At 42.2% G+C, this 18,368-nt stretch overlaps 1 protein-coding gene across 2 annotated transcripts; it reads right to left on the bottom strand.

Annotated features, from left to right (window-relative positions):
• Positions 1-182: 182 nt before the first annotated feature.
• On the bottom strand, positions 183-17,404 carry lcat (lecithin-cholesterol acyltransferase). Of its 2 annotated transcripts, XM_030054147.1 has the most exons (8): positions 17,336-17,404; positions 16,555-16,789; positions 3,585-3,741; positions 3,002-3,117; positions 2,697-2,792; positions 1,750-1,974; positions 1,132-1,327; positions 183-981 (listed from the first exon to the last, which is right to left on the bottom strand). In XM_030054147.1, the coding sequence occupies exons 2-8, from the start codon at positions 16,706-16,708 to the stop codon at positions 618-620; spliced, it is 1,308 nt and encodes a 435-aa protein (XP_029910007.1). In that variant the 5' UTR covers positions 16,709-16,789; positions 17,336-17,404; the 3' UTR covers positions 183-617. The 2 variants fall into 2 exon arrangements, with proteins under 2 accessions (XP_029910007.1, XP_029910008.1); XM_030054148.1 differs by lacking the exons at positions 16,555-16,789; positions 17,336-17,404 and adding an exon at positions 7,588-7,641.
• Between the last annotated feature and the right edge of the window lie 964 nt (positions 17,405-18,368).

The following is an 18,368-nucleotide window of genomic DNA, read 5'->3' on the forward strand; positions in this document are numbered from 1 at the left end:
GACAGAATCAGTAGCACAAACTGTAAACAGTGATGGGGCAGGGTCCACCTCTGTCAAAGTATGTTTTCAAGATACTGCTGCCTTGCCTGCAAACAGATTAATCATTTATCAGAGGAAAACAAAGCAGGACAGAGTTTTTCCCTCAGTTCCATAAAGACACAGTGAAACAGTGTGAAACCACACCATAAAACACTGATTTTGACATTTATTGACACACAAATTGTGAAATGTAAAATATAAGAGAAGATACACCTTTAAAATAATAACAATGATCACAACAACAACAACAACAATAATGGACGTCACTGCATCCACCGTAGATCACATCACTGAAATGCCACTATCAGAGGGAAAAAAGTCAGGGTCAAGACCACACTGACAGTCACCAGGCTTTAGATTAGGGATCAAGGTTAGGGGCCGAGGGCTCCGGGTTAGACCATGTGCTAGTCCAGAGTAGCCAGGCTTTCAACAGATTGCACTTTATTGGCTTGTACAGAGGTGCTAATAAAACCTGGACAAAGTTTAAGGTGTTAAATAATAAAAACATGTTGCTGGTAACATAAAAATCGAGCACTTCTTGTGTTTTGTTCCTCCAAATGTCGAAATGCATTTATCTGCTATATCTGTCCCGGTCTACAGTCCACTTCTTTGGGGGTGTCTGAGTTGCCCTCCAGAATGTGCTGGATTTGGCTGAGCACCTTCTCATGGAACACCATCTCCAGATGGGGCATCCCTCTGAACTCTGTCACATGGACTGGCTCATCCTGCCGCCCCTCCCAGCGCTTACACAGACTCATGCTGAAGCTGTCTACTGTGTCGTCGCCGTCAGCATAAACAATGTCCACTGGATCCGCATTGGGAAATTCCTCGTCATAAATATATGTCACTGGAGTTGGGAGCCCCACACCGTACATGCACCACACCTCGACGCCGGGGGGCTTCAGGTCAGCAGTCAGGTTCTTGGTGTCCTCCCACATGTACCTGGATAAAATTTTAGGACGATGGATTCATGAGATTGAATTAAAAAAAATTCTAGAACCCTGGTTATTACATAGTATTACTGATTCAAGGTTTAGTTTTGTGAATGAGGCCCAATTACTGATTCCTAAGTAGCATTAAACTAGTAGTTACCAGCCATCCTCAAAATCAATGTCCTTGAAGAAGCGCTGGTAGTCCTTGCTGGTGTAATTGAAGGATGGTGTGGAGATGAATACATGGTCTTTGGGCCAGGCATTGTCATATGGCAGCATCCAGGGATTAGTTGTTGTCATCCTTTGCTCTTCGCGGATCTTGATGTTGGAAATCATTGGGATGCCGTCGTTTTCACCTGCAGCACACAGCGAGACAGAGTTTGTATGAAATACGGGAGGGTTACAGTCACAGCATATTCAGATGCAGGTCCAATATGAGAGGGAAAACTGTGTCAGATGCACCCAATTAAATGCATCAAATAGAAGATACTCACTTAAATTAGGTGGTATCATTTGAAATGCTTTTGCCCCTATTTTTCAGATTCAACCTGGTAATCTGATGTAAACTGATGTAATGTCAGTGTCCTCTCTCTTTTTGTTTCTCTATTCTATTCCATTTGATTCTATTCTACTCTATTAGATTCTATTCTATTCTACTCTTTGCTATTCTATTCTATTCTAAGCTTTTTTTTCTGAAAATTGATTTCTGTGGTGGTGTTTGTCCTATGGAGGTTATAGTTTACCCAGAACTCCCCTATCCTGTGTAGTTTGCTGTTACCTGATGCAATGACCCTAAGTGTTTTAACAGCTCCCCCCCAAGGAGCTCCCAGGGAGATGAAGCCTTTAATGTATTTGTCCTTCCAGGCTTGAGGCTGGTGATTGAGGAAGTAGAGGACATAATGGCAGCCCATGCTGTGGCCCAGCAGGTAGACAGGCTGCTGGTACTGGTCGTACATCTCCTCCACCAGGTCCTGCAGCCGAGATAAATACTCTCCATTCTCATCTGTGGGAGGAGGGAAAGACAAGTCAAGTCGGGGGACAGGATTTGAATGTCAGCAATTTGTGCATAATGTGTAATAATACTAGTAATAGTAATGCTTATAATAGTTGCAGTATTACTACTACTAATACATCTCTCTATTAAACAGCCCCCGTTAGCACAAAGACTTTTACCACATAAATGAACATGCATAAAGCAGATTACGCCGATATAAAAAACAAGTCCCACTACTCATTTTCTAAGGAAACTGAATGGCTGTTTTCTTGTTATTTTCCGATTTGACTGGGAAAGCAGATCCGGAAGAGAGCATCTGCAGAAAACTTCAATATTGCCAGGAAGGGACAACCTGATAATGCTATAAAGCTATAAAGCTATAAAAGTGAATGGAGTGACACAAATACAGCATTGTGGATTAGCACAGAGCAACACATGAGCATATTTCGCCCTCATGTGGACTCACATCGCGTCCAGCTATTCAACCCAACTTTTACTTTTAGTCACTCCTCCAGACTCACTGCACCTACAGAAAGCACCAGTGCCTTAGTCAACACAGGTACTGTATCAAAACATTTTTATTCTCTCAATCTCTCCAGATACATTGCTCACTGACTATTGGTGAGTATGTGTTGCAGATACTTTATAACGAGACATACGGTGATTATTTAATCAACCAGTTACAGTCTCTGTAATGTGCATGTACAATCTCATGTGTTTGTGCTACTCACTAGGAGCCACTCTCCAGTCATATGGCGCTCCTCGGACCGTCTCATTGCGAATATAGCCCACGTTGACTAGATGTTCCACCATAGTGTGAAAATAACCTGCAAAACACAGCAGAGAGTAATTCAATATGTATTCAGAACAATGCACATTCATGTTTTTTTGTTGTTTTTAGCTCTATGTCCACTCCTCTTTTAACCAGCAAGTATCAATTAATAGTGCATGAACTGATATGATGGCAAGTCAACAGTCAGAATCAAATAGCACATTGCATACCACTAATCCACTAATCCATGTGTGTTTCTCTCACCAGTCAGTCTGTTGTAGTCTAGGAACTCAATGGGATACGTCTGGCCAAATCCTGGCACCCGCACCTCCACCCCTGGTGAGTTGGATGTCCGCCGAGTTGTCCTGTTGTAAACAATCCTGGGGCACAAACATGAACATGGATGAAGACCACAAAATTTAAAAAAAAAAAAAAAAAAACAAAGTCTCCAAAGAATTTCCCCTAATTATAGTTTTTAGGTCTGCTAGTGGCTGCCTGAGAGCAGACCTCAAAAAAATCTATTAGACCTCTCATAATGCTAAATTATGACAGGGGACTGAAAACAGAAAAGGTAAATCAGAACAAGATGGTGGGAATCTTCTCTGGTTTTTTTTTTTTATTATTATAATTTTTATACTTTTTCAGTGTCTAAGCTAGGTGAGAAGGCAAAATAGAGTCTGATGCATGATACGAGTTAGTAAAAATTGAAGGTTGAAAACAGAAAACTGATTTAAACTTTGCCCTAGGGCCAAGACTTTTTTTCCCTACACGTGTAACTGCCGTAAAGAAAGACAAACATGCAGATCAATACAAAGAAAACATCAGGATGAGTCAGACGTAATGTTACCTAATGTTGTCAATCCAGCAGTCTACACCTATGGGCATGAGCATGTTGAGGTCTATCCACAGGGGAAACCAGTGCTCAGTTTTCTTGTAGCACATCCAGTGGACCAGCGCTGGCTTGTCTATCTTTGCTTCCAGACGGTTTCCAAGGTTCCCTGGCACTAGACACAGATGTACAAACAATACAAAAATAATACATGGTTGGTGTTTCTTTCTAATATATACAACAAATCAATGTATTCAAAAACTGCAAGTCCATCTCGCTCAGACTGGCTGGTAGAGGTTAAGTATACTGTACATGTACATTAAACACTCTTTTCAGACCTTGAGTGCTCGACAGGATCTGGGTCAGTATGGAGTGTGGTGTCTGCTGAAAGGAGCCAGGAAATAAGTCTATCACCTAGACCACTACATGCTTGCTGAAAGTTGGTTTTCTTACAAAACATGAAATTACACAGTGCCATTTCTGTGTTATGACTGAACAGCAACAATTTTCATATATCAGAGTCCCCTAGGAAACGTGGAAATGGTCAAATTCCTCACTTTCCAGAGCTGCACAGGAAGCCACACAATCAAGTGAAAGCAGAATGTTAAACGATGAGGTCCATGGGACAATACTGACAAAAAATGGACATCTTTGGCCAAAAATGTTTTATAATGGCTATATTTGCCTAATATAGAGGCATGAGTGAAAGCTGGGGATGGTGTACGTGTTGGCACTGGTTGGTCACTATCCTTGTGAAATTTTACAATCCCCAGCCCATGATACATTCTGCTATTGTCATTCATACACACAAGTACACCGCCATTGTGTAACTATTTTAATGGCAGTCATTGTGCAATTGGATTTCCCCTCATAGCACTGCTGCTCTATGATTATGACAGATCCTCTGGCAGACGGTGCATTATTTAAGGCACATACATACATACATAGAATAAGAGTAGAGCAAGCTTGGCTGCAGGGGATGAAAGCTCCAGCGAATGACAAGCCCTTACAGGGTGCTGAGTCCCACAGTTTAACAACTCCTTTTTTCCACTGTTACGTCCCCCCCCCCCCCCCCCCAAGTAGAACACAAATTTGAGAAACAAAGGTTGCTAATGGGGAAAACTAACCCAAACTGCATGTAACAAAAAATAAACAAACTGGGTCTTGGATTCAAAAAGGTGGCAGGGGATTATTTCTCCTTCCTGCCACCCACTAAATCTATCAAAATGATAGAAGAACTAAAAGAAATACAACCCAGTAAAAGAAAAGAGTGGAAGTCAGTGGACCCGGAGAAGGCAAAACACAAAACAACCCCACACAAAAGCCTGGTTTATCCCTTCTAAATACCAAGAGAGCCAACTGATGGTGTTGACTCTCACACACTCACAACCAAAAAAAAAAAAAAAAAACTGAACTGAGCAGCAACTGCTCCTCATATAACCTCCCAACCCTGCTGATTAATCAAAGACCTTCAGCTGGGAGTGGACACCACAGGTGCACCCACTTTGTCCTAACGAGCAGGATGATTCTTGTGGGGGGAAAACAAAACTCCAGTACTTAACAAAACAATTCATAACACCTCCGCCATAAAAGACAACAAATCTAACAGATTTGTTGACAAATCCTAAACAAACTCCCACTCCAATATATACACTACTCACAAAAAGTTAGGGATATTTGGCTTTCGGGTGAAATTTACGGAAAATGTAAAAAGTTCACGCTACAGTGATATTATATCATGAAAGTAGGGCATTTAAGTAGAAGCATACACTGGTGATTTCCTCATCTCAAACAATTTCTTGAAACAAAAGCCAAAAACAGTGGTGGGTATACCACCAATGTCAATGTCTCAATAACTTGTCATGTGCCCTTGAGCATCAATTACAGCTTGACAACGACGTGCTCGACTTATTGTCTGCTGAGGCATGGCATCCCACTCTTCTTGAAGGGCGGCCCTCAGGTCATTGAGGTTCCGGGGTACAGAGTTACGAGCCTCTACACGGCGACTCAGCTGATCCCATAGGTTTTCTATGGGATGCAGGTCTGGACAAAGTGCAGGCCACTCCATTTGAGGTACCCCAGTCTCCAGCAGCCGTTCCCTAATGATGCGACCTCGATGAGCTGGAGCATTGTCGTCCATGAAGATGAAATTAGGCCTGTGTTGTTCATGCAGGGGCACCATGACTGGATTAATGATGTTATTCAGGTAGTATGGGCTTGTCACTGTACCATTCACAAAGTGTAGGGTAGTTCTGTACTGACTAGACACACCTGCCCACACAGTAACACCACCACCACCAAAGGCTCGTCTGGTGACAACAGTGGCTGATGCATAGCGCTCTCCTTGACGTCTCCAACATCGTTGGCGGCCATCATTTCTGCTCAACATGAATCGGCTTTCATCAGAGACCAGCACTGAGGCCCACTGGTCCCTCGTCCAGCGTAAATGCTCCCTGGTCCATGCAAGACGATGACACCTGTGCCTGGTGGTGTGGTCGGGTACCCTTGCAGGTCGTCTAGCACGCAGACCATGCTGATGTAAACGGTTTCGAATGGTCTGACGTGACACTTGGGTGCCTCTCACCTCCCTTAAACGTGCCTGGAGTTGGGTGGCATTCATCATCCGGTTCCACAGGGCACTGTTCACAATGAAGCGGTCATCAGTGTGGGATGTGGCCAAAGGACGTCCACTTCTATGCCTTTCTGTGACTCTTCCAGTCTCTCTGTATCTCTGTTGCAACCTGCTGATGACACTCTGTGACACTCTAAGCTCAGTGGCCACTTCCGTCTGAGAACATCCTGTTTGAAGCCTCGCAATGGCGAGGTGCTGCTGATCAATTGTTAGGTGTCGTCTTGGTCTCATGATGTCAAAATGTGAACAGCATGATGAGGAGGACTGTTTAAATACCAATTCTAATTGAACCAGGAAATTTATTGGTCGATTCATGGATCAAACACCTGTTGTGAATTTTGCCATTAAGCTCCTTGTTAGAGAACAGCAACTTGTGCAAAAGGTACTGAAACACTGAACAGTTGGACATGTGCATTCAAAAGTTAACAGAAGGTCACATTAAGTTCACCTGTAAAGGTTATAATGCATTTTAGGTTCATCCTGAAATTTCACCCGAAAGCTGAATATCCCTAACTTTTTGTGAGTAGTGTATATACGTATACATATATTGTTATAGGACTAAATAAAGGCTTCAGTTTAAAAAAATTGGAATTTTCTGCCAATTCTTTCATAGTTCAGGCTTTATAGGGTTAAGGGTAACACACCCCTCAGCAAAACGGACTGTGACGCTGCTGTGTCACGTAGTATTGTCACAGGTTGCTTTTTAGCATCATCTCCGGGCAGAGACATGAATCCCTCTGTGGTAAAGGGCTTAAACTCATCTGGTACATCTTTTTTGACAGGTTCAAATTCCTCAAATAAAGGCCCACTGACTGGGGTCCTCCCAGCAAGGCAACGGTTGTGGTTTTCTCATTTTTCTTTTGCAGAACAGGACAGTCACAGACCATGTGACTTTTTGTATGGCAATACATTCAGTCTGACCTGAAGTGATCAACCTTGCAGTGGGGATAGATCCTTTTTGGGGTTGATTGAAGATTTTGTGTTTTTTGGGTTGGTGTTTGGTGACTTTGGAGGAAATGTAGGAAATGTTGTTTTATGCGTGAGTATACACTCGTCAGCCAGGACAGCTGCTTTTTCGAGAGTTAAATCTTGATGTTCATTGAGATACGTAGCAATTCTCTCATGCACACAACGCTTGAACTGCTCTAGCAGAATTAGATTTTTTAAATCCTCCAGATCCTTCACATTTTGCGATTTACACCAACTTTCAAACAAACTCTGTTGCCTCTAGCAAACTCGACATGAGATTGTGTCTCACCTTTTCGGGATTTTCTAAATTGCTGCCTGTACGCCTCTGGCACCAACTCATATGCCCGAAGAATGGCCTCCTTCACAGTCTTATAATCTGAATTCTGACAAAGAGGCATAAACACTTTGAGCTTTACCTACCAACACACTTTGGAGTAGCAATGGTCTGAACTCCTCGGGCCATTTCAAAGTGCTGGCAACCCACTCAAACAGTATGAAATATTCATCAACTTCTTTTTCATTGAATGGTGGCACCAGTCTGCCATTACGAGCAAGATCGAACTCCCTAGTCATGGGCTGTTGTGTTGACTTTATTCTGGAGTTCTTCAAGTTCTAATTCCTTTAAACGGATGATATGTCTTTTCTGCCTTTCGCTCTCTCTTTCTTGATACAGTGGTCCCTCGCTATAACGCGGTTCACCTTTCGCGGCCTCGCAGTTTCGCGGATTTTTTTAGTGTAATTTTGCATGCTTTTTTTTTTTTTTTAAACAGCGCATTGTGTTCTGCGTCCTGATTGGCTAAGGGAGAACCCGCACATTGTGTTCTGCGTCCTGATTGGCTAAGGGACTGTGTAGACCATTGTCAATCAATCTCCTCCGTGCCGTGTCTCCTGTACAGTACAGAATGCATTCATTCTATAGTACTGGACCTGAAGCGTGGCTGGGGGGGGGGGCGGGGGGGGCGCGCGCCCCAGGCCCCAGCTCATGATAGGCCCCCTGACAAGGGGGCTCTTGACGGCCGATTGCTACAACCACAGCAAATCTGTTTGTGAGGCAAACAGATTTCAGGGTTTCCCCCAGAAAACTTGCTAAGCCTGGTGGTCGGGCCGCTGGGGGTGGGGGGTTGACTCCAATAATTTAACAACATGTTAAATTATTATTATTATTTTAAAAATGTAAATTACTTATCAAACACACCTGTGATAACATAGATTGAAAAATAAGCCAGAGTGACACCTCTTCTCTGAATAGACAAGCTAAGCCAGTGGCGACTCTTCACTTTGTTACACAATCTATGTCAGTGCGCTGCGGTAGCTGGAAATCTTCTGTGCCTTTGCCAGACATACGTTCATATTCCACTCAAAAACGACATTTCATTCAACGTATGTAAAATCCTGCCATATTCCATGTAGCAGCGCAACTTGGTGGGCGTTATCCTGGTAATTTCTGCTCTGACAACGTGCTAACATCTGTGCTAACTCGCACTGGCTCTGCCTCACCATCGAGCCGCGGCTCGGTCGGCTCGTTGGGGATGCACTCCCCTCGGCCTGGGGGTGAACGAGCCTGTTGTTCGCCTGCATAATGAACCGTTTGGTTGTCAATTTTGATTTTTTTGGCTACCTAAGTTTGGTTAAACGGCTGAACGAGGAAGACAAGACAGAAGAGAAAAAGGAGAGATATGCCAGAGTGATGAGTGAAGAGCTGGATCAGCTGGAGAGGTCAGGAAATGAAGCCGGTACGCCCGGTCAACGTCTTGGCCGTCAAATGTCTACAAGACTACCTGACAAACACCGGGCAAACAGCTGATTTCTCACCTGTAAGGAAAGAAGAGCTGAACAAGATCCTCCATGAATTTTATGGAGTTTTAATTTCTATAATAAAGAGAATGAAATGCCTCAGAGGATTCAGCACCACGGACAGTACCTGTAAGATTTTCCACGGAGATGTGCGGCTGTAACTTTGATCTTGTTGTGTTAATGTTAACGGTTATTAATCAGCCTAATAATCGTTATTAATTTGTTTATTCTTTGAGTTTCCTAGCCCATTGATTTATTTAATTTGTCAATTTGTTTGCATCTGTACATTGAAATGAACATTTAATAAATCAACACATCTGTGAAAACTGTCCTCTTTATTTCAGAGGTAAATTGATAACAACCTGAAAAGGTGATTATATAACTCTGTTCAGCCTTAATGTGACTGCTTACTGTCATTACTTTTGCTGCTTAGCCACATTAATTGGAGCTGACATTAAATTGGAGTGACACACCCCCAGCTGAAATAAAACATCTGCCGGTGAGTTTATTAAAAGATAGATTTTTTTATTCTGTTAGATTAAAAATGACTGAGAAGTCGGAAGAAGTATAACTATCAGTCCAGCTACAACATGATTTAGCTGGCAGAGCAGTTTTGTGTTGTTGTGTGTGGTATGTATTCAGTTTTGGGAAATCATGATGTCTAGAAAACATAATAAGCCCAAGCTGGCTGGCTGACAAGGATTTTAACGTCAGATCTCATGTATTTCCGTTGAAAAGGAGAGAATACTAGCAAAAAAAACGTTTAGCCTATATTTTGAGAGCGAAATACCCACAGTATGAATACATTTTGATTATGCATTTTATTTTGTTGGTAATAGTTGTATAATCGCATTGTATTTTGTGTTGTGTGTTTTTTGTTTAATTGTATGAAGTCATGATGTTTATTCATAGCATAGGTTACAAGTCCACGCATTTTACTCAATGGCCTTGGTGCCCTGGAATGTGGCCTTAATGCCCTAAAAAAAAAAAAAAAAAAAAAAGTTGCAACACCAAAGGCCAAATGGCCTTGCCCCTAAAATTGTGTAATTCCCACCCACACCAATCTTCAAACTAGTAAGGGGGGAGGTGATTGGCTGTCAAATGTCACTCCTAGCCTACTGTAACGTTACTTCCTTGCATACATGATGCATCATTTTGATTTGATTGAAATCTGAAGTTTGCTGACGGTTAGCGTCTGATTGCATTCAACGCTAAAATGGGGAAAAAGTCGGGATGGCAAAAAATCAAGGACAAACAAAGCAAGAAGAACCTAGTGGCCTTGTGTGCTCCACTTACTAAATATTTCTCAGCTCAACCCTCTGCTTCGACATCTGGCCAGCTGGATACTCGCCCCGCTAAGCTTACCAAAGTAAGTGGCACACAGCTTGTTGCTAACGTTAGCATGCCTATCTCTGAGGATGATGCTAGTGGTAGCGGTGAGGAGGATAGCGAGTCTGACACGGCTGAAGAATGTAGTGATGATGGAAATAATGATGATGATGTTGATGAGAGAAAGGACATTGATACAGGTGAAGATAGTGATGGAAATGGAGATGATGCTGCACACGTTACTGCTGCTAATCCTTCTCACGTTAGTCAAGAAAATGATCTAGTAGAAAAGCCCGCGGAAACAGAGGCTGGGATGAGGGCAGAAGCGCCTCCAGAAGTATCCACAGACCTACTTAATACTAAAGAGCAATACCCTACTGATCCCTTCTTTCACAAGGATAAACCTCTGACACCTCAGTTCATCAGAGCACTGATAGAGCATGGCCCTTGCCAACCGGGGCTGAGAGATGGATATGATGCTTTCCCATGCGATGAGGAAAAAAGACGCTTCCGCCCTGTTTGGTACAAACGCACTATTGGTCAGTCATCATGCACAGTGGACCGATACTGGTTAGTCTATTCTCCGAAGTGTAATCGTATGTTTTGCTTTTGTTGCTGGATGTTTGGTAAGAGTGCGGGGCGTCAGTGGGCGAAACCAGCGCAAGGCGTCTCAAACTGGAGAAAAGGCGTAGAAAGAATAGAGCAACATGAAAACTCAGCTGCGCATAGGGAGGCCGAGAAGATGCTTTTAATGGCCAGATTTCGCATTAGCAAAGACAGCACAGTGGTCTCGGAGCTGTTGAAAGCCGAGAGGGAGCAGATAGAGAGAAACAGGAGGATTTTGCATAGGCTTATTGACAGCACCTTATTTTTAGCAAGACAGAACTTGGCATTTCGAGGACACAGGGAATATGCCGGTCTTGGTGCCCCTTCTTCAAACGAGGGAAACTTCTTGGAGCTATTAAAGTTAATGGCCCAGTATGATGCTCTCCTTGAAGAGCACATGAGAAACCCAGCGACGCGCAAAGTGACTTACCTGAGCCCTGATTCACAGAATGAGCTGATTTCAGCCCTCGCTAGCGAGACACTGAGCTCTATTGTCACAGAAGTAAAAGCAGCAAAGTTTTATTCTGTAATCGTTGACTCTACTATTGACATTAGCAGCATAGACCAGTTCTCTCTATCCCTCAGATATGTCACTAAAACTGGAAACAGTATTGAACGCTTTATTCAGTTTGAAGAGCTCCAAAGCAGCAATGCTGATGCATTTTATAACGTACTTGTAAATGCACTCAATTCGTTAGGATTGGATGTCAAGCTTATCCGGGGGCAGGCGTATGATGGGGCAAGAACAATGTCGGGTCACTTATCGGGATTGCAGACACGGGTGAAACAACAGTGCTCAGAGAAGGCATTTTACGTGCACTGCTGTGCACACAATTTAAACCTGATCCTTCTGGATGCAGCGTGTTCAATGGGTGATGCCAAACTTTTTTTTGGTACACTAGAATCGCTCTACTGTTTCCTTACTTCCAGCCTACCCAGATTTAAGATCCTAGAAGAGGAACAAGCCAACATGCAGTTGGAGGAAACTATACTAACTTTAAAAAGACTGTCGGATACCAGATGGGCATCGAGGAAACAGGCCACTGAATCTGTCATTCAAAGTCTACCAGCTATCGCCGCAGCCTTGGAGAGAATAAAAGAACACGACCACACTTCACCAAAAACAGCAGCTGAAGCGGATGGCCTACTTCACAAAATAAGCACATTTGAATTCAAATTGATGTTGTGTATTTGGAACGCTATACTGCAGAAGACATACATTTTATCTAACTATCTCCAGAAAAGTTCAATAGATATCAACACTGCTGTCCAGCTGATTGACACATGCATGGCACAGCTCAACGATATGCGCACCGATACATCATTTGAAGAAATGGTCAAAACTGCCCAAGACATGGCTCGGAGATGCAGCACCGGAATGAATGGAACGGAATTCGCAGAAGTGAGAGGAAAGAAGAGAAAAACCTTCCATGATGAGCAAGCAGAGGATGAAGTGATAAGGGATGCCAAAACACGTTTCAGAGTACAGTTTTATTTTATTATTTTGGACACCATGGTGCAACAGTTTGAAAAAAGGTTCCGAGATTTCCGCCAAATAGCAGCTCTCTTCTCCGTTCTCAACCCTAAAAACTTCTCCAGTCATGACGCAGTGGTCAGAATAGAGAATCTCGCCAACTTCTATGCTGGAGATGTGTCCACATCTGACCAGGTGGTCAACGAATTTAGGTCTTTCCGTGCGCTGTGTAATGAGTTAGACATACAGTTGTGCACCACAGCCGTTCTGCCATTCCTGATCTCCAATGACATGGACCGGGCATTTCCCAGCATTGCCATTTTGTATCGAATCTATGGAACACTGCCAGTCACCAGTGCAAATGCTGAACGCAGTTTCAGCCGCCTGAAGTTGATTAAAAACTACCTGCGGGCAAGCATGAAAGAGGCTCGACTCTCAAACCTCGCCTTACTCTCCATCGAGAAAGATATTGCGATCGATAAAGAAAAGGTGGCTGACAGGTTTGCGAGGATGAAGGAGAGGAAGATGGCACTGCTTTAAGACATTTAGGCCTACTGTATATAGTTCAGCCTTTTTGGGATGTAGGCCTATAGGCCATTTCAAGTCTGTTGGACTTTTTCTTTTATTCTGGACTGTTTTTTATTCTTTTCAAAATGGACAATGGATGCACTTGGATTTTTTTTCCTTTTAAATTGGGCGATACTGGACTAATCTACGCTGAAGACACCATTGGTGAGTAACTTGTTTCATATTATTGGCTTAAAGTTGTCATAAATCTGTCTAGCAAAATCTGTCTACCACCGTGTTTCCTTAATTTGTGTTGGTATTGTTGCTGTCGCTCGCAGCTAGGTCTACTTTGCTCTGCTTGGATTGATTAGGCTGTGTGTCTTGGTTGTGTGGAAGGCTGTGTGGCTTTATGATGATTCATTCAACCATCACATTATTTGGTAAAACCATGGCGCTGACCATGGTGCTGAAATAGGCTGTTGTCGCTTGTACGTTAGGCCTACTTTTTGTGTGGATTGATTAGGCGTATGTGGCTTGGCTTGATTGTGTGAATTGATGTGGCTGTATTATGATTTAACCATCAAAAAGTACCATAAATTATTTGTAAAATCCATGGCACTAACCATGGTGCTGAAATAGACTATTGTTGGCCAAGGCTAAAGTGTTGTTTTGTAAAATATCAGCAGTTCACTCTTCATCCGATAAATCCATGGCATTGCCATGGTGTTGAAATAACACTACAAGCTTCTTTGACTCCTTACAATAACAACAACGACAACGACAACAACAACATTATAATAACAATGATAATAATAATAATAATAATAATAATAATAGGCCTAATATTAACAATAAAACACTTTGTATAGCATTTTATTCCTGATAGGCCCACTACAAGGCCCCGCCCCCCCTGCATTAACCAGTCAGCTACGCCACTGTACTGGACTTATTTTTCTACGAAGGTTTGAACTTTGAGAGTGTTTAAACAAGAGAGAAAAGTGAGAAAATGTTAATGCCAGTCTGAGAAAAGTGTATAAAATGTGTAGTGAGGGGTTTTACAGCCTTAAAACATCTATAATAATTGTAAAAAATAAAGCTGACTACTTCGCGGATTTCGCATATTGCGGGTTATTTTTAGAACGTAACTTCCGCGATAAACGAGGGACCACTGTATTGCATTCTTTTATTTTTATGTTCCAATTTCAGTTGTTCCCACTCGAGCTTCATTTCTAGGCCTAATTGTTTTAATGGAACACCCTCAGCTTTCACTCTCTTCATCACTAGCCTCTGATTTTGCCTCAGTGTCATCAGGGAGAAACTGCTTCTCCAGCAAATAAGAAACCACAGCCTCTTTAATGTCATCCTTCCTGCTGCCTGCCTTGACTGTGATGCCATACTGAACAGCAATTTTCAACAGATCTGCCTTCTTACAAAGGTTGAGTACCTCCCAAGTGGGGGCATCAACAAAGGACTCCAGACTGAACTCCGCTGTATGCAGTGAACAGTTTTCAAAATTTTGGAGCAACCAAAACAAATTCCTATCAGTAGGTTTATTACAAAGATCCCGGACGAGCCCCCAACTGTTACGTTTCCCCCCAAGTAGAACTCAAATTTGAGAAACAAAGGTTGCTAATGGGGAAAACTAACCCAAACTGCATGTAACAAAAAATAAACAAACTGGGTCTTGGATTCAAAAAGGTGGCAGGGGATTATTTCTCCTTCCTGCCACCCACTAAATCTATCAAAATGATAGAAGAACTAAAAAAATACAACCCAGTAAAAGAAAAGAGTGGAAGTCAGTGGACCCGGAGAAGGCAAAACGCAAAAAAAACCCACACAAAAGCCTGGTTTATCCCTTCTAAATACCAAGAGAGCCAACTGATGGTGTTGACTCTCACACACTCACAACCAAAAAAAAAAAAACTGAACTGAGCAGCAACTGCTCCTCATATAACCTCCCAACCCTGCTGATTAATCAAAGACCTTCAGCTGGGAGTGGACACCACAGGTGCACCCACTTTCTCTTAACGAGCAGGATGATTCTTGTGGAGGAAAACAAAACTCCAGTACTTAACAAAACAATTCATAACACCACCCTAAGGTTAAGGTTAATATGAATAAATATCCTATAACTACTTCCCTCTCTATTTCTCCAAAGGTTCCCTGTGTTGTAGTCTTACACCATAATCTGGGCTCTGATGCTCCCTCTGACAGCAGTAATTTGGCGTTTCCCATCAGTATACCACCTCACCCATGCAATTCCTGATACCTACTGCCCTCACCTCTTTCATGAATCAGCAAGGGTCTTTGATTGACTTTGACCTTGAGAATGTATATCAGTGGAGCATTTTATCATGCCATTGTCTAAAAACTGAAAAGCCTCACAAGAGACATGTTGCTGTTCTCAGTGAAAGCTGACTGATGAGCATGGCCAGGGGAGCACCATTTGATCCTGTTTAACTGGGCCATTCTAGAGATGCATACAGTAAAATACAGGGTCAAATGTACAGAGTACAGTGTATTCATGTACAGTGTCTAATTATATTGCAGCACAATGTTATGAGTGAGTGTTGAACTCTGATCAGACTATTAGGAGGGAACAACCCATACAGTAATCAGACCTGCTGCATGGCAGTGATTGCATCAGTGATCTCCTACAGTACTGTCTTCAAAGCTAATGTTATTTTATAGTTTTATGGTTGTTGCAATGTTTTAATACCCAGAGAGATAGCATGGAGGATTCTAGGAAGATTTCAAAACATTTATCTGAACTCTATACATACCAATAATATACTGATGTTACACAGTCAGTCTTGTGCACCATCATGTCATGCCACAAGGCTTAATGTAAATTAAATAGAGCACAGAGGACTACATATGAACCCAGATAGACCCCGCTTGCCTAAGTCAATGTGATTGTCATGAGGTAAAATTGACCTGTGTGTCCACAGAGGCTGACCTGCGACTTGCAACATATGGGTTTACATGCAGGGGGAAAAAGACAGCCAAGATATTTATCTGACTTTTAACATGATTATAATTAGAATATGAATTATAATTATTATACAAGGCAGGGATGGAAGTAATTCATTACATTTACTCACCTGCCTGTAACTGAGTACTTTTTGAGTAGTTTTTAAAGTCAGCAATTTTACTTTTACATAGGTATACTTCACTATATCTAAAATGACATCAATTACAGAATACCAGTATACACCTGGAAAACAGACTATTATTAAGCCATTTGCAATAAATGGTTAGTCAGCAAACATAACTCTGTGCACTTTGTAATTTTTCCATTTGACATGATCAAGTTTGAACTTTGCATTCTCCTTTTAGGGCTGCATTTCTAACAAGTAAGTAACTTCTCTGTGGAGGATACATTTAAATTAGCTACTTTTACTTTCACTAATATATAGATATACTCTACAGATAAAATTTAATATTTTATTTTATTAACTTATAGAGTCTATCTATCTAACCTTTTACTTTTACTTCTACCTAAGTAGAATAAGTAGCAGTCCATGTCCATGAGTAGGACATTGCAGTCCTAACACATCAGCTTTGTGAACAAAAGGCAGACAGAGGCCTTTGATGTCCAGCCAGGTTCACAGCCCTCTGTCTGCCTGTTGTCTGGACTCAGACCAACAAACTGACCACAAACAAGCCACACTTACCGATGATGAGCGGCGGAGTGCTGCTGTTGCCCGATGCCCTGGGCTTGGCGCTGGGGGGGAAGAGGACGTCGACGAGCCAGAAAGCTGAGGCGTGATGAAGGCCCAGCAGAAATATTGAGAGCAGTGCCAGGCAGCAGCGTCCTGTCGGTCCCATGTTTCCTCCTGCAGCTGTGGCAAAGCAGGCGCTTCGCTTTGTCTTTGTCTCAGTGGGTCAGGATGCACACGGCCTTTAATGCTGCCGGGGGAGGGAAAACATGAGCTCAGTCCACTCACTTTTACTGTATGTTGCCTGACCCGCAAGTGGCTGTGCACTTTTAGCCCCTGCGCTGAGTAATTACATGTAGGCCACATCTGCCACCACGGCCGGCCCTCTGTCCTGATGTCTGATTCATTTGTTAGGATGATAAATCAGTCAGTTCATTCAAAGCCAGGCCCAAGCGCACCCACACATCATACAAGGCTGCACGCGGACAAATAAAACGTGCTGGCTATCAGTTACCCATTGTCCTATTGATTTCTCCAAATCACATGTATTTACACAACACAGGGTCAATGACTGACGACGGGATTCCCGCAACAAAACGAGTTTCTAGTAACGCAAGCAAACTTTTAGACTCCACATTTTAATTTAATTGGTATGAACTGCAGGTAGTGATAAAGAACGTAACGACATTCAGGGAGTTTTACAAGTTGAGATGAGTTTATAGCTTCTCTATACAATGCTTAAACAAACAGAACTCAATTCTATGTTAATAAAATGCAAAACGTGGTGATACCGTACCGTGAGTGCTGAACTGCCCTCTTCCCATCCAGACTGCCGGTCTGTCAGCTCCGCAGGGGAGCCGTCCTCATAAACCACTGCCGCCTTCAAGCGCACCTTGGAATTTTCACATTCCACTTCGTCAATTTGGTTCGCCTTTGCTTTTTTTTTTTTTTTTTTATAAAACAGAAGCAGGTAAAACGAAATAAAAAAAAAAACTTGATAATTTTTGGTAGCTTTTATCTTATTTCAGCGACCAAGGTATGTATAGAAACATCCTTTGAGAGGGAAAAATACGTGTTGTCATTTAATGACTGGTTTACACGACAAAAATGACTATTAGCTAAACGGTAAACAGAAAACTAAAATGCGCAACGTTTCTTAATTATTTTCATATAAAGTATAGTACTACTCTCACCTTCAGCTGTCACATGGTCTCAATCCCTTAGACATTACACTCGAGCAACTTTTTATTTATTTATAATTGAATATTATCGATTTCCGAGCAATCCTTGAAGGCAGCATGATTCGGTGTAGTCGAGACGTTGACTGTTGCCATGGATACAGAGATCCAGTACAACACGGAGCCCAACAGACGCAAAAAGTAACTTAAAGGTACTGTTGCTCTGGCTGTAATATGAATATTAATTTACCTTTCCTCAGTCGGACACGGTGTTTGCCAGGGGAACACGTCCATGGTTCTTCAGTAACGGTTGAACTCTGTCTTTAAATACCAGCTAAGTTTAATGATAGATAGCCACCTGTAACTGCCGCTCATTCAGATAAAAAGAAAGGTAAGCTAGCATTAGCTTTTTTTTTTTTTTTTTTTTTTTTTTTTTTAACTGTGTAAGCTAGTGCTCCAGTAACACGGCAGGTGAAGGTAAACACTGACCTCCAACGTTAGTTACCCTCTGTATCAGGGGGGAAAATATTGCTGTCTATGTTTTTCCTTAAATTATCCAAACTTCCCGTAGCATCAGTTTGATGGTAACGTCATATTCAATGATATGTACAATGAGTTTATGTTACAGAGATTTATACAGGAATAATAAGG

Source organism: Myripristis murdjan, chromosome 6 (assembly GCF_902150065.1).
Source record: "Myripristis murdjan chromosome 6, fMyrMur1.1, whole genome shotgun sequence".
NCBI lineage: Eukaryota > Metazoa > Chordata > Actinopteri > Holocentriformes > Holocentridae > Myripristis > Myripristis murdjan.

What these genes read in the sequence shown, in the direction of transcription:
- lcat (XM_030054147.1), bottom strand. Translation starts at nt 16,708, where the DNA reads ATGGGACCGACAGGACGCTGCTGCCTGGCACTGCTCTCAATATTTCTG. An exon ending in TGCTGGATTGACAACATTAG is followed by an intron (nt 3,118 to 3,584) that starts GTAACATTACGT and finishes TTTGTGCCCCAG; the next exon opens with GATTGTTTACAACAGGACAA. An exon ending in TGACTGGAGAGTGGCTCCTA is followed by an intron (nt 1,975 to 2,696) that starts GTGAGTAGCACA and finishes CTCCTCCCACAG; the next exon opens with ATGAGAATGGAGAGTATTTA.